At 40.7% G+C, this 15,637-nt stretch overlaps 1 protein-coding gene across 6 annotated transcripts in view; it reads left to right on the forward strand.

Moving 5' to 3' along the window:
- The window catches only part of LPP (LIM domain containing preferred translocation partner in lipoma), a 620,294-nt gene that overhangs the window by 264,969 nt on the left and 339,688 nt on the right, over positions 1 to 15,637 (forward strand). For 5 of the 6 annotated variants that reach the window (XM_081831395.1, XM_081831379.1, XM_081831402.1 and 2 more), the window contains one exon: positions 7,766 to 7,878. The exons of the other annotated variant lie outside the window; for it this stretch is intronic. In XM_081831395.1, coding sequence (XP_081687521.1) covers positions 7,766 to 7,878 — 113 coding nt within the window. The remainder of the gene's footprint in view (positions 1 to 7,765; positions 7,879 to 15,637) is intronic. 6 annotated transcript variants of the gene reach the window in all.

Genomic DNA, 15,637 nt, shown 5'->3' on the forward strand with positions numbered 1-15,637 from the left:
GTGATGGGTATTAAGGAGGGCACGTACAGCATGGAACACTGGGGGTTATACGAAAACAATGGATCGTGGATCACCGCATCAAAAACTAATGATGTATTGTATGGTGACTAACATAATAAAATTTAAAAAAAAATTAAAAAAATACCATGTAATTTCACTCATATGAGGAATTTAAGAAATAAAGTCAACGAACAAAGGAAAAAAGAGACAGACCAAGAAGCCGACTTTTAATGATAGAGAACAAACTGATGGTTACCAGAGGGGAGGTGGTGGTGAAGAGTGGGTGAAACAGGTGATGGAGGGAGTAAGAGTACTGAATAATGTATATAATTGCTGAATCACTGTATTATACACCTGAAACTTATATAACACTGTATGTTAACTATACTGGAATTTAAAAATATTATAAATGGGTAAAATAACGGCAGGTTAAAATTTTGTGTAATGAAGAATAAGCTTCTTTTCCGCTCTTGTCCCTAGTGACAAAATTCAACTTCTTCATAGAGGCAACTTGCTGTTAACAATTTCTTAGGAATTCATTTAAAAGATAATCCATGACAATACAGACATATATGTTTTCATGCAAATGATACCATTATGCATGCTGTTCTAAACCGTGAACGCCTCATTTTTTTAAGTAAACTCTGCACCCAACGTGGAACTCAGACTCACAACCCCTAGATCAGGAGTCGTAGCTCTATGGACGGAGCTAGCCAGGAGGCGCCCTGTGAATGCTTCATTTTTAAAAAATTTCACTCAGTGTGCTTTCTGGCATAGTTTCCTTGGTGGCAAGTGTGTTTCATATAAAGTGAAGATGGAGTTGAGGGTGAAATTGTAAAGGGTCTTTAGTTGCTTTGTTTTGTAATAAATTGCCTCTCATCTCTGAGGAGAACACTATAAGGGTTTGCCACTCCTGTCACCTTGGCTTTGTCTTCCATTCCATCTACTCAACCTATTTTTTTTAAAGATTTTTACTCATTGAGAGAGAGAGAGAATGATAGAGAGAGAGCATGAGAGGGGGAGGGCCAGAGGGAGAAGCAGGCTCCTCGCTGAGCAGGGAGCCCGATGTGGGACTCGATCCCGGGACTCCAGGATCATGACCTGAGCCGAAGGCAGTTGCTTAACCGACTGAGCCACCCAGGCGCCCGCTTGCCTAACATTCTTTTTTTTTGTTTTGTTTGCGGGAGAGAGAATGAGAGAGAGCACGAGAGGGGGGAGGGTCAGAGGCAGAAGCAGACTCCCCGCCAAGCAGGGAGCCCGATGCGGGACTCGATCACGGGACTCCAGGATCATGACCTGAGCCGAAGGCATTCGCTTAACCAACTGAGCCCCCCAGGCACCCCCTACTCAACCTACTGCGAGAGCTTTGCCTTCTCAGACTTGGTCTCTTGAGTAGGCAGCTTTAGATTGGGTTGTCCTCTTGTGCCTACGTGGAAAGCAACAAGGACTGTCACCGGTTATGTAGACATTGTACAAGTCACATGCACATTTGCGTAGTGATGTTTCAGCTGGGAAGTGAGGTCCATCACAATCACTTTGGTGGTGGTTATTCCATGGAGTAACCAACACTTTTTAAATAAATAAATCTAACAGAAATTGCAGTGAGCGTTACATGTAGTTAAGTATGGTTTCATGAAACCTTTGTTTCAGATATACGTGTGCTTAGATACGTCCAAATAGTCGTATTGCATCATGATATAAAAGGTTATTTCTTTACTCTGGGTTGTGGTCAAAAAAGGTTCAAAGTCACTGTTTTAACTGCTTTGATCTGCAGAGTGACAGGGGCAAGTGGATATGGCCATCCTCATTTCATAGGTGAGGGAGGCCAAACCTGAGATGGTAGTATTGCCTTTTCTGAAGTAAAGGGTGGAGCTGGGGTTTGCGTTTCAGGTTCTAGGCTTGGGATTTTGTATTATTTTCTTTTGAACATATTTCTGTTCTCTATTTTTTACTATAAACAGGAATGGATAACTTTTTACTGGAAGCTTATGATTTGGTCACTGTAATTGCTTATGATTTGGCCACTGTAATTACATTTTTTTCACGTGTGTGTGTGTGTGTGTTCCAATCTAATCTATGTGCACTCATAATTTAAATACTTAATTTGAAAAGGCTGTAAGTGATTTTCTTTATATATACCTTAATGTTTATTTCCTTAAACAACCAAAAAGCATCCACGTAAGAAAGTGGGAGAACCAACAGCTGCCAAAGCCATGCTCCTCCCTGTGGTGAGCATGGATCTACAGCCTCATTACCTGGCAAGCATGTTAGACATGCAGAGCCTCAGGCCTCACCTCACGCCTGCTGAGTCCAAGTCTGCATTCTATCTAGATACCCTTGGCCATTTGAACATTGACGTTTGAACAACATGTAAGGCATCAGGCCATTTTTTTAAAAACATCAATTGAGTGATTAAATGGCTTTCTGTGTATGTCAGTTATTCAGCTAATCTATTTACTGAGAGCATGCCATGGCCCAAATCTCATGCCAGGATGTGGAGCTAGAAAGATAAATTGTACGTGGGCTGTCCTTGTTAGGAGCTTCCGGTCTAAGTAGGAGAGAATGACCATAAACACCCAAGTGCAACCAGGTATTGGAGATGCTGTGATAGACCCTTGTGTGCTATGAGGCACACAAGGGGCTGCTATGTGAATCCCTGTGTATGCGTGCAGTGTACATGGGTGCTTGAAGAAGGAAAAGAATGATGCTTTTTCTGTTTTGTTTTGTTTTTTTCTTTAACTATAGTAAATTAATTCAGACTTCACTGATGATCTGCGTTTAATTATTCCCTTGTGTTTTTTCACTACCAGCACATGTAACTAGTAATTTTGCTAGTAAATTCTTGTTATTTTTTTCCCTCTATGGGAGCCTTGATTTGATGAAGGGAGAAGTGAGCTCTGCATTCAGGTGGGTAGATGCCTTTCATAGATGCCCAAACCATGTTACTAGGGCACCTACAGTGGCTGATAACTCAGCCCCCAGCACGTAGCCATATCCGCTTCTTCGTGCTACTGCCTTCTAACCCCTAGACTAGGAAGGGTAGCTGGAGAAAGGATGCATACCTGGGTTCTTGGCAGATTTGCCTCAGTTGCTTCTCAGGTTAATGCTATGCATTACAAGCTATTTTGTGGCAGTAAGTTGGCATAAAGTCCTCTTTGAGAGTTAGGGATATATACTTTTGCACGATTCAGCCTTTAGCTGCCCCATGGTGCTATTTCCGGCACAAAGCAAAAATCTTTGGAATATTAGATGAATTTTTTGGGATCATATGGAGCAAATTAAGTGAGATACTTCCTAGCTTCTCTCCAATGCAGAGTGAGGATCCCTTTCTAGCTCCATATTTCATTAGCTGTGTAACTTGAGTCAACTCTTTACCTGGCAAGTGAGGGATAAATGTATTTTGTATGTGGGTAGGCTTTGGATGGTGAGTAAAAAGGTAAGGAGGAAGCCAGGTTTGTAGGCATGTGGCTGTGACTACCCTCTTTTTTTTTTTTTTTTAAGATTTTATTTATCCATTTGACACAGAGAGGGAGAGAGCACAAGCTGGGGGAGCGGCAGGGAGAGGGAGAAGCAGGCTCCCCACTGAGCAGGGAGCCTGATGCGGGGCTCGATCCCAGGACCCTGGGATCATGACCTGAGCTGAAGGCAGCCGCTTAACCGACTGAGCCACCCCGGCACCATACCCTTCTTTTAAAACTAAATGTTTGCATCTTAGATTTTATGTATCCCTGCATTGTTCCAGTTGCCTGATGGTGTGTTCTTTTTTGGCTTGCTTGCTTGATTTTATTCCATGCCCCTGTAATTCATGGGGTCTGAAAATTCCATCTGGATTTCCCTGGCACCCAGAGAGGAGGACAGGCCATGAACTAATGGGAAGGTCTACAGCTTAGCGTTGCTAGTTGCAAGGTACTGCAGCTGATTCCGTGCAGATGTGTTTCTCTAGGAGGGTCACCACCTGAGCTTCTGAGCCAGATGTTCTCTCATTGTTTGAAAAAATCTGCTAGAACGGAAAGAATCCCCCCCAACACAGGCACACACACAGACACACAGACACACACACACACACACACACTTTGTTGTTTTGTTCTTTCCATTTTGCCATCTTCCTTAAACATGGAAATTTGCCTTCTTTCTTAAGCAGACTTTTCCTGTAACTTAGAAGCATTTTCCTTTGCTTAATGGCCTGTTAAACTGGTGAACCGTAAATCAAGAGTTCTCGAAATAGTTCTTAGTCTGATTTAAGATAATTATGAAGAGCTTTTCATTCCAACTATCTCAACTAGTTATGTTTCCCTCCAAAGGACCCATTTTCTGTCCTTTATCATGGGTGTGTCTGTTGCTTAGGCATTTGCCTGTTCCTCCACACCATTTTAAAATGTGAGCTCCACCCCAAAGAATGAAGGAAGAGGCCTATGATGGTCAAGCTTGGAAAACTGAAAATTATGTGATAATTATTATGAGCTTATTACTAGGGCTTTTAAAAATCTTAATCTCATCTTCGCCTAGAAGAAGCAGTCTAGATTTTTGTTGTTTTCAAGTTATTTCTTTTAAAAATACATTCCTTCTTCCTTTTCTGTTCCTTTTCACCCTCCTAGGATTGTTGCCAACCTGTGCCTCATTATATATATCCAATTTTCGTGTTAGAAATATAGTCAGGAAGGATATACAGTTGACCCTTGACTGATGCGGGGGGGTTAGGGGCACTGACCCGATGCAGTTGACAATCCTCATGTCTTCTGGCTCTCCAAAACATTAACTACTAATAGCTACTGTTGATCCTTCGGAAGACTCGCTGATAACACAAACACTCGGTTGCACATGTTTTGTATGTTATATTTGTCATATACTGTATTCTTACAAGTAAGTAAGCTAGGGAAGAGAAAATGTTAAGAAAATCATAAGGAAGAGAAAATACATGGGCGCCTGGGTGGCTCAGTTGGTTAAGCGACTGCCTTCGGCTTAGGTCATGATCCTGGAGTCCCGGGATTGAGTCCTGCATCAGGCTCCCTGCTCAGTGGGGAGTCTGCTTCTCCCTCTGATCCTCCCCCTCTCATGCTCTCTGTCTCCCATTCTCTCTCTCAGATAAATAAATAAAAACTTTAAAAAAAAAAAAAGAGAAAATACATTTACAGGACTGTGCTGTACAAAATCTGTGTGTCAGTCGACCTGCGGAGTTTAAACCCATGTTTTTCAGGGACTGACTAGTTGGAAGGGACTGCAGAGACAAAAGGTTGTACTTTTTATTCTAAGAATAATTTGCTGAGAATTTGGACTGTTCATGTGGCTTTCATGGGCCTCTGTTTCTACCTTTATAATATGATCTCCAAGATTCCGTTCAGTTCTGATTCTGTTTAACGTTCCAGCAGTTCTCTGTGACATAATAAAATGTGGTAAAGTATAAGAAGGTGCTTAGAAGTCTTCTTTTAAATTAGGTATGAAGAAGGCATAGGTCCGGATAGAACATTTGAACCAGCAAATTAGGCTGTGCACTAGAATTTGGTAGGACCAGTCTCCATCAACCTAGACCTCCTTTGCTGATGACTTAAGATCTCATTGTGAGCATTCTTCTCATATGTTCTGACTTTTCAAGGCAGAAAACAACTTGGTGACAATTCTTTTTATTTAACAGGTGTTAAATATTTTTTTAGTGCAGTGTTTGACCGAAGGAAGGCCAGTATAGTTTCTCAATTCTGACTGCACATTAGACTCATTTGGGTTTTAAAGGAGTAGTGGCACCTGACCCCTCCTCCCCGCTCCCTTTCCCCCATCCCCAAGATACTGATTGGTTTGACGTGAGATGGAATTTGGGCATCGGTATTTTTAGATAAGCTTTCTTGGTGATTCTAGTAAGTAGCCAATTTTTAGAACTACTGGGTAGAGTTACTGAAGGTTTATGAGACTTATAACCCCAATAAGGATATGGATAAAGCATGTCTCCAGATGTGCATATCCAGAAAGGTAAGAGAAACAGAAATGTTTCTATATGACATAAGTCATTTAACATTTCTAATCCTATGGGGTCTAAAATAGGAATAATATAATACTTTGCTTAAATACAGTGGTTCTCAAAGTGTGGTCCCAGGACCAATAGGATCAGCATCCCCTGGGCGTTTATTAGAAATGCACATTCTCGGACCCTACTCTAGACCTACTGAATCAGGAACTCTGGGTGGGACAGAGCCATCTGTGTTTAACCAGACCTTTTTGAGATCCTGATGACCTCTAAAGTTTGAGAACCATCAGCACAGAGGGTTGGAGGACTAAGAGGTAGCCTTTGAAAATCTTAGCAGTGATTGGTGCATAGTGAGAGTCCACAAAGTACAGTACTCTAAATATAGTGTGTTTGACGGCTTCGTAGTCGCAATATAGTGGGGAGCTAGATTGGACAACTACTCTTCTAATTCTAAGACTGTTATTTATAGGACAAATAGGGCCCACGTGAACCATCTCCAAGGTGTATCAGAATAATGAATCCAAACCACCATCCTTCCACTGTGCCATTTAGAGTCTTTTTTATTGACAGCTTAAATCATGATATTTTGGTACTATCCGAGAGCAACTCATTGAGTGGCAGAACCCGCTGCCTTACCAGTTAAGTGTTGAGCATCTGAAATGCAAAGAAAAGCTACTTATCTATGAATATTGTTTATTATTATTAAAATATATTTTTTGAAGGAAAAAGGCAAACAGAATTTTTTTTAAATGGAAGTTTCCTTTTCCTAATAGGATTTCTTGTGAAGTATTTAAAAAAATTACATGGCGTGAAACTATAGAGCTCTTGGATTTATATGTACACCTCAGATCTTAGAGATTAGGTGTTCTCTTACTACAACATAACGTTGGTATGCTGTGCTGGTCGGTCGGTGATGTTGAGGTTTCTTGATGTGCTGACCCCTCATAACATCCTGCCTGGATTGTATATAGATTTCAATGATGTTACTTATTTCAGTTGCTCCTGATCGGCCCTGCATGTACTTTTAGATTAGTCTTTAGTAAATCATATTGCAACCAGGTTTTTTCTTCTCAGAAATGCTTGTTGGATCCCCACCGCATGCATGATAAAATTCAGACTACTTACTAGACATGCAACACACTTAGAAGTTTTTTTTTTTGTCACTGCACCTATTTTTATTACGTACTAGTATTCTTTTACATTCCCATATTTATGCTATCTTAATAACTTGCTCCTTATTCTCTAGGCCCTGGATGTTTTAACCGAGGCCTTTGTTCCGCTGTCTTTCTGCCAAGCCGACTTGGTGTCTGTATCATAATGTTCAGGGGCCCTTGTAATGCTCTGGTAAAGCCTTCCTTGCTCCCTCCCCTGGAGATAAACTTTCCTTTATCTTAGCTTCCAGAAGACTTTGTTTCTCATCTTAATATATTTTATCTTGTATTATCTTTATTTGTGTACACATTTTTTTCTTCCTCTACTTGACTGAAACTTTACTGAGGGTAAGTACCAAGTCTTACACACCTCAGCCATCCCCCACCCCAAGCACCTTCTCTGTTCTGGCTGAACATACCTGCCCCCTCTAGACTAGCTTTTATGTTACTTCTAAGTATCAGATCTGGTCCTCATTCTCTCAAAATTAAGGCTACTGATGAAACTGAAAAGAGCTATAATAGAGGATAGTTGCTCTAAGAGACAAAAAGTTATATGTCAAAGCCAATTACAAAGCGGAAAAATGGCAGCAAATGTATGTTTTTCAAGAGCGCTCCACAATTGCATCTGTATTCACTTCATGTCTGCACTTCCTTTCTGTAGGTGACTTTTTTCCACCCCCGCCTCCGCCTTTAGATGATCCTGGTGCTCTTCCATCCAGCCCTGGAAACTTCCCTCCTCCACCACCACTTGATGAAGGTGCTTTCAGGGCACAGGTAAGGTGTGTGGTTGAAGTCATATTAATAAGCCGTGCTAGGAAGCTCCTGAATTCAGTGATTGTTTCTGTGGTGGATGAACATCTATCCAGAGCCTAAAGAGAGCTTTACAACTCACAAAGAGCTAAGGTACTTTAATGTAACATCCCCAGCTGAAGCTTCTCAGAGTTCTGCTGGCTTGCATTCGGAAGCCCCAGAAATCCTTTTACCTACTAATTTTGTTTTGAAACTCAAAGCCATTTTTTTAGGAATGTCATTTGAGAATTCCAAATTTTCTTGTTATCCTGGGGACCCAACCATGCTTTTTTTATTGCCTTGTTTCTCTATCCACAAACATTGCATTCTGCATGGCTAAGAGTGATATTTTAAGGCTCTGATTGGTCACTGCGGGTCTTAATTGGTCAGCAGCATCTTTCTAGCAAAAGCACCAGCAAACCTTCTTGGGGTATTCTTTTCTCAGTGAGGTCAAGAATGCACATTATAGTATGTATTGATTATATACAAGTGTTGTGCTCCGTAGAGTGTTGATTGCAAGTAACTTGGGGCTGGAATCAGAAGCAACAGTAAGAATAGTCAGTCGGTGATCATGCAGAGTCACTGGTGACCAGAAGCCACCATTTAGGCATCTAAATGCTATTCATACCAGGAAGGAAAACTAAATAACAAAGTTACAGAATTATTGTTGTGTTTTACGGGTGATGATGTTACTATAACTATATAGAAGAAAAACCAGCCCTTATGTTTTAGAGAAACATCAAAAATATTTGAGGAGGAAATTAATTGTGTCTGGTATTGGCTTCAAAATAATAAGAGTAGGGAGCTGATGATTGAGAAGATAGGTGAAAGAAAGATTAGTTATGAGTTGATAATTGTTGAGGGCATGCAACACTCAACATTATTTGGTCTACCTTTATATATATTTATAGTTTCCCATAATAAGTTTTAGAGAGGAAAAGTCATGGGAACTAGTTAAATGGTTTAGTCCATTGTCTGATTTTCTTTCTTCTAAATTTCAGGCTGGGGGAGACAAAGGAAGAAATGATTCATTCATTCAGCAGATATTCCATGTGCCTGTGTGTGTGTGCACCTTTATAGCACTGGGAATTTTATAGCAAAAAGACATACAGGGTTCTGCTCTCATGAAACCCACGTGTTAGTGAAACTGGTGGATGTAGACAAAATTCATACATTGATACAAAGTGCATTAGAATGAGATCAAGGCTGTGGGTTGGAGGACAGGGTGGTCCAGAGGCCTTGCTGAGAAGGGAGCGCCTAAGCAAAGATCTGGAGGCCAGGAAAGGGGAGTAACCATGTGAGTTTCTTGGGAGTATATTTTCATATAGGAGAACTTAACAGAAGAAACTTTCTGTACTATTGATAAGTTAAAATGATTACGTTGCAGTTATAACCGGTGACCTCCAATTCACTTTGGAGCCTAGATCTTTTAAAATCTATTAAAAGTTTTATGTCTTAAAAATTTTGTGTCTTAGATATACATATCATGGATTTCCTACAAAAATCTTGATTTTCCTATAAAATCTTACTGATAAAATGTAGCAAGCTTGTAAAATCAAAGCTCAGATTCCACATGGATAGGAGTCGTACAAAGTTTATATTTATTTTATGCAACAGATTGGGCCTTTGGCAAATAGAAATAACATAATTATTTTTCCTTATTTTTAGTCGTTTTTTGTTAACAATGAACAAAAAAGCCTCTTAAATTTGTCCTTTATATACCTTTGCTCTTATTTGGTCCTGGGCTGTCCTTTACGTATTATTGAATTTACATAATTAAAAACTTCACTTAGTCTGTTTGCTCTCTTAGAATATTATAGAAACTATTTTCTTGTATTTTGAATCTTTAGTTCTAAAAAGCTTCTTTGACCTTGTGACAGAAGACTTAAGTTTGACTGCTAGTTGAACAACTTATTCTAGTTATGTGTTTTTGTTTTATTTTTTTAAGATTTATTTACTTATTTTAGAGAGAGAGAGCTCACAGAGAGCAGGGGCAGAGGGAGAGGGAAAGAGAAGCAAGTAGACTCTGCGTTGAGCTTGGAGCCCCACGTGGGGATTGATCTCATGACCCTGAGATCAGAACCTGAGCAGAAACCAAACATCTGTATGCTTAAATGACTGCAACACCCAGGTGCCCCTCTAGTTACATGCTTTTGAACAGGACACACTAAGTCCAGTTTTTCTTATAATTAAAAGTAAGGTATCTGCCTACCTCTAGTAACTAGATGAAATACAGATGGATTTGAAATTGCCAAGCTATAATGGCTATATGGATATTTTGATGTTATAACTATTACTATGTAAATATAACAACAGCAGTAATAATAAGGCTTTCCCAAAAGATTTAATTAAGAAAAATCCAAACCTGTACTTTCATAAAAATTACAAATACTCTTTTCCTTTATGGACCTTGTCCTGATAACTATACTAAAGCCATGACTTTGTTTTTTATTTTTTTTAAATTTTTTTAAAGATTTTATTTATTTTGCAGAGAGAGTGAGAGACACAGACAAAGCATGAGCAGGGGGGAGGAAGCAGAGGGAAAGGGAGAAGCAGACTCCCCGCTGAGCAAGAAGTCTGATGCGGGGCTTGATCCCAGGACCCTGGGATCATGACCTGAGCTGAAGGCAGACGCTTAACCAACTGAGCCACCCAGGCACCTCCATGACTTGTTTTTTTAACAGGAAGGAAATAAAAAGCTGGTTGCCATGTTGGCTTATGTATTTTGCAAAATAGAAGGAAGGTAAAAAATAAAACCGAGTTTGCCAAATGGGAAAGTGCAGATCTGGTAGGAGAGGCATGTTATTCTTGAATATATGGAAGATTGCGCAAGGGCAAAAGAAAACGGGCACGCCCTTCTCTTGTGTGAGAGTGATAGTGACTTGGTCCTGCTCTAGCCATATTTGAACCACCTTGGAATATGAACTATAATAAAGCCCAAAGTAATATAGTCACCAGAGAAAATTTTGCACTTTTTCCTCTCGGCCATGGTGAAACCTCGTGTTGCCAAGTCCAAATTATAGCTGGTAAATGTGTGTTTTTATGTAGAAGTCTGTTTATGTTTCCAGCCAAATTTTCAGGTCAGCGTCAAAAGAATGTCTATGAAGTCTGACTATAAGAATTATAAGATTTTCAGCACTGAAAGGGACCTTAGAGATCATGTAGTCCAACCCTGGCGCCAGCCTTTAGTTACAGCCTCTTCAAGGATTTGCTAAATGAATTAATTCCCTGTGTTTGCAAATGGGGAAACTGAGTCCCCAGAAGGTAGGGATCCTCTAATCCATACCTGATTTTGAGGAATCTTGACTTCTGGGCTTGTCACCTCCTATTGCATCAGATGGCCTTGCACATTGCACATGGTTTTGCGTTAGTCCTCCAGCCTGTAAGGCTCTGACGTTCACACGAGGGCATTACAAGCTTTTATGTGGAAGAACCAGGTGCTGCTGGGGTTTTGCTTGGTGCCCTGAATTTTTGATACCTGCTAGGCACATTTATTATTTATTCATTTTTGCAAAAGGCAAATATTTAATGTCAAAAATTCTTATTTTGAGAATTTTTTTTTTTTTTTTGAGAAAAAAGATGAATCTTGGAAATCAAATGAGGGCTTTATCTTTTCTTTTCCATCAGGATCAGTTTGACTTCAGTACCTGTGAGGTTTGGGAGTGACCAGTTTAGTGCCCCATTATGAAATGAATACCTTCTGTAAGTCAGGCACATACACTAGGGATTGTAGCCTTAGAAGTTGGCATCATGGTTCTAGTGCCCGGAGTCTTGACCTTGGGACTGTATAGCATTGTTCCGATCTGATGCCACAATAATTTGTTCTTATTTCAGCCAGCTAATGGGCAGGTCTGTAGTACCGCTTAGAGTAGTTTCACTGGGGGAGAATGTCTCATAGAATTTCAGCTTTACAAGTGAATTAGAGATCATAATTTAAGTCCCTTTCTTTTTGTTTGGACCTCCTTATTTTTTTTTCCAGTTGAACAAAATACTTATGGATGACTATTGCAGGTGAGGTGATGTTGAAAGATAAGGAGATGATGGATCCCATACAGTACCTCTGAATCAAGTTTGGGAGATGCACATATACACAGCTTTTAAACTAAGGTGTTCTGTCGTAAATTATTCCTTAGTCACCACACTCTGATCTGAGTCCTCAGTTGTAGTAGAGGGTGGGGGAAATAAATTAACTGGCTGGAGATCTACAAGAAGGATTTTTGGAAACAGTTTCCTTTGACCTGAACTTTGATGGCCAGGTAGGACCTTAATTTTCAGACTGGGGTCGGGGGGAGAATAGATCTTTCAGCAATAAAGTAACAAAAGTAAAATTATTGAAGGAAAGCACAAAGTAGTGTGATAGGCCTGCATTCCAGACTGGAATTTGCCCTTTATTCCGAAATCGTCGACAGTTCACTGCGGATGTTTCTTAATGTTTTAATTATAAGGGTGACCTCCCCATATCTGTTGTTGGATGCCATGTGGGTGCTTTTAACACCTCATCAGGCATAACCTGTTGCACTTGTGGGAAACACCATGCAGACAGCTCTGAGATGTCTGGCACACTTCCTTGAGCTCTCAGGGGCTTGTCTCCTGATACCTGATGGCTTGGAGTTCAGGTCACTGCTTTTAATGGCCCATTTTCCTAACATCTATGCTTGACTTTCTAGGCAATGGCTCCTCACTGCCTCTCTCTGTGAGCCAGTCCCCTAGCTTGCTTTGACTTGCCCCCTCGGGTTTTCATCTCCCCTTTTCCGTTCATCCTGGCAGGATGGCCAAGGCTGCATTTGTCGCTGTCACTCCAGTCCCTCCACCTTAGAAAACAGACCGTGGTGCCTGTCACTGGTTACTCCCTGTGTTAAAAACTTTTTTCTCTTATGGAAGTGAAATTTGTCTCTTTATGACTTCTTCCCAGTGATTTTCTTCCTACCCTTTTAAAGCCCGGCATACCTGCAAAGGGACTGTCAGGCCAGGGGAGGGATAGGTGAAGTCTGCCTCAAGAAGTTGATCATTAAAGCTGCCGAAAGAGGTGACTTTTCCGAGGACCGAGTGAGAACAGTGTAACGTGAGCTCTGCACTGAACTTGGGCCAATGCCCAGAGTTAATTGAAAAGAGAAGGAAGAAGGAAAATCTCTGAAATCATTTATGGTCTTGTCTTAGTCCATCTTTAGAAGTTTGTAGGCCAACTCGTTTCTGTTCTTACGAAGACATTTTCAGAGCTCATTTATATACATGGTGGATGGTAGATTATCATCAGTTATCCGCTTAAATCAATAATAATTTTAAAGTCTATCCTGGTTTTAGCATAGCTGGCACTGGATTCTGTGTCTCGTGACTCTTGGTCTAGTGCGATCATGGTCACGGGTGTGGAATGACAGATTTTTACTTGTAGACACAGAGGACTCAGGCCCTCAGCCATGACCACCTTCTTTCATGGCACCCACAGAAATAGGCAGCGGGACTTGCTTTATATGGCTTTGACATACCCTATCGTAGAGGTCCTTCCTTCCGCTGCCTGAGCGTGTGCTGAGGCAGCAGGGGCCTAGGCAAAAAAAGGAGATCTGGGCTGTAGCTGTAAAGTCTAAGAGTAGAGGTAATGGGCAGTCCTGCCAGAACAAACCCGAAATGGTCAGAAGCTCTAATCCACTTGGAAGAGCTTGTCCTTTCTTTACAGTGAGAAGACAGGCATGTCTTGATCCATGAGAACAGACCGAAGGAGTGATTGAGATGCTTCTTTCTTCCTGGCCCTTTCCCTTGTTCCCGGGGCCTCAGGTTAGCAAGCCCTAGTTGGTTTGTAGGGTTGTTCATGACCTCGGCAACAGCAGCAGCTTCATGACTCTCTCCTCTTCTGGTCTGCGCTGGTAGGTCAGTGTATGTTTAGCAGGGCCGGGAGGTTCTTGGGCTTTGGTTAATGCGATTTTCTACAAGTACATTTCAAAGGTTTCCTGTTTGCTTTTCTCCCCGAATCATCATCTCCTTGGGTGTTCGGATGAGCCAAGAGAGATATTTTTGGTGTCTGAACTTACAAGCCCTTCTTTGAAAGTAGCAGGCCTGGAGCCCATAAGGGTATTTTAATATTTCATTTAGCAATTTGAATCTTTTTCATGGAATGTCATAGTTTTCTCTGCCTTATTTCTTAAGGACCTATTTAAAGAGGTAAACCTTTTCCTGGGGATCAGGAGTGGAGTGTGTACACACACACACACACACACACACACACACACGCTCATTCACACTTATCAACCCGATTACCCCTGCCACCGGCACCTTCAAGTAACCCAGGGCATCCGTCGTATGCTTTCTGCAGGGAAGGACTGAGGAATCGCTGGACAAGACGAGTCCTCTGGGGAAATTAGTTGTGGTCAGTAATGCTGTAGGTCAGGGTAACCGATGAGGTCAGGTTTGCTCTAGCTCTTGAGCTTCTTAATAGGGAGTAATTGGCCATATTTGCATATTTCAGAAAATGTTCTTTGCCCAGAGACAAGTGAAGAAACTGCAGTTGGTCCTTTCTGAGTCAGTGAAAGTGTTTATCCCATTTTGTCTCTCCCATCAAGAATCTTTGCGATTTCTTCAAATCTCTCATACGCTTAGTTATTTTTTAATGTGTTTTGTCTCTTAATGTAAATAAATCAAACAGTATAGATCAACTATTTCAATCATGTTTCTCTATCAAGGAAAAATTATGATATCTCTACCCATATCTACACCATGTGAGGTTGGAGCATTCTCCTTCCTGATGCATCCAAAGGGTTATTAAGACAATTTGGAGAATGTGCTGTAGTATTTTAATCTCTTTTGAAAGGATCATTTCTCACATTAAATTGTATCACCACATTATTAATAACTTACAACTTTTACTTGTTTATTGCAGTGTCGTGTTTGCTGTTTCTCCTTCTTGAATTCACGTCCTGATTCTTTTCGTTCTTTTTTTTCTCTGCCATTAGTACTTTATCAAGTAATTTTTTGGGGGGTGGAGGAAGCCTGCGTGGATGACCTAGCTCCTGAGTTCTTACAGATCTGAAAATGATTTATTTTTGCTTTCATATTTAAGTAAAAGTGGCTGCAGGTAGAATCCAGTGTCAGATTTCCTTTATCAGTATTCAATGAAAATTTCTATACTATCACTTTAGTATCATTTAGTGTTGCTGGTGAGAAATCAGCATTCATTGATCTGTTTGATTGGAGGAGTCAAATTTTTATTTAGCTAAGATGGGCTTTCTTGTGTTATTGGGAAAAAAAGCACTTTAACTTTTTGTTTGCCTTTTTCTTCCTTACAGAGCCCCTGTTTTATGATTTTGGATTTCTTCTCCATTCTTCATGCTGGTATTCTTTTTCAGTAGTTCTGCCTTCTGGAAGAATCCCCACTGCTTGCTTCCTTTCTTTATTTTTTAACTTTTTCTAGTGATATTCTGCTCCTGACTTATAAATGCTATATCCACCTGAATTTAGGGAAGGGAATGTGGTGGGAGTGGCTCTGGATCTACTGTTCTGGTAGACCTAGCTGACCTGTACTCCAAACTTTATCTTTTATCTTGATCAGGAATATATAGTCCTTTAAATAGCATGGTGACCACAGAGTGGGTGTCTGCATCTGTTCTTCACCCTCTGTGTGTAATTAGGGGAGACAGGCCAACGAAAGGGTTTCCCTTGGATACACAGACCAAGAGCAGACCAGCAAGCTTTACTGGAGCCTTCAAGGCTATGCATTAGCTGTGAGGATTCCCAATTGCACTTGCCACATAGATGC

Source organism: Leptonychotes weddellii, chromosome 1, assembly GCF_054177405.1.
Source record: "Leptonychotes weddellii isolate Sample4059 chromosome 1, ASM5417740v2, whole genome shotgun sequence".
Taxonomy (NCBI): domain Eukaryota; kingdom Metazoa; phylum Chordata; class Mammalia; order Carnivora; family Phocidae; genus Leptonychotes; species Leptonychotes weddellii.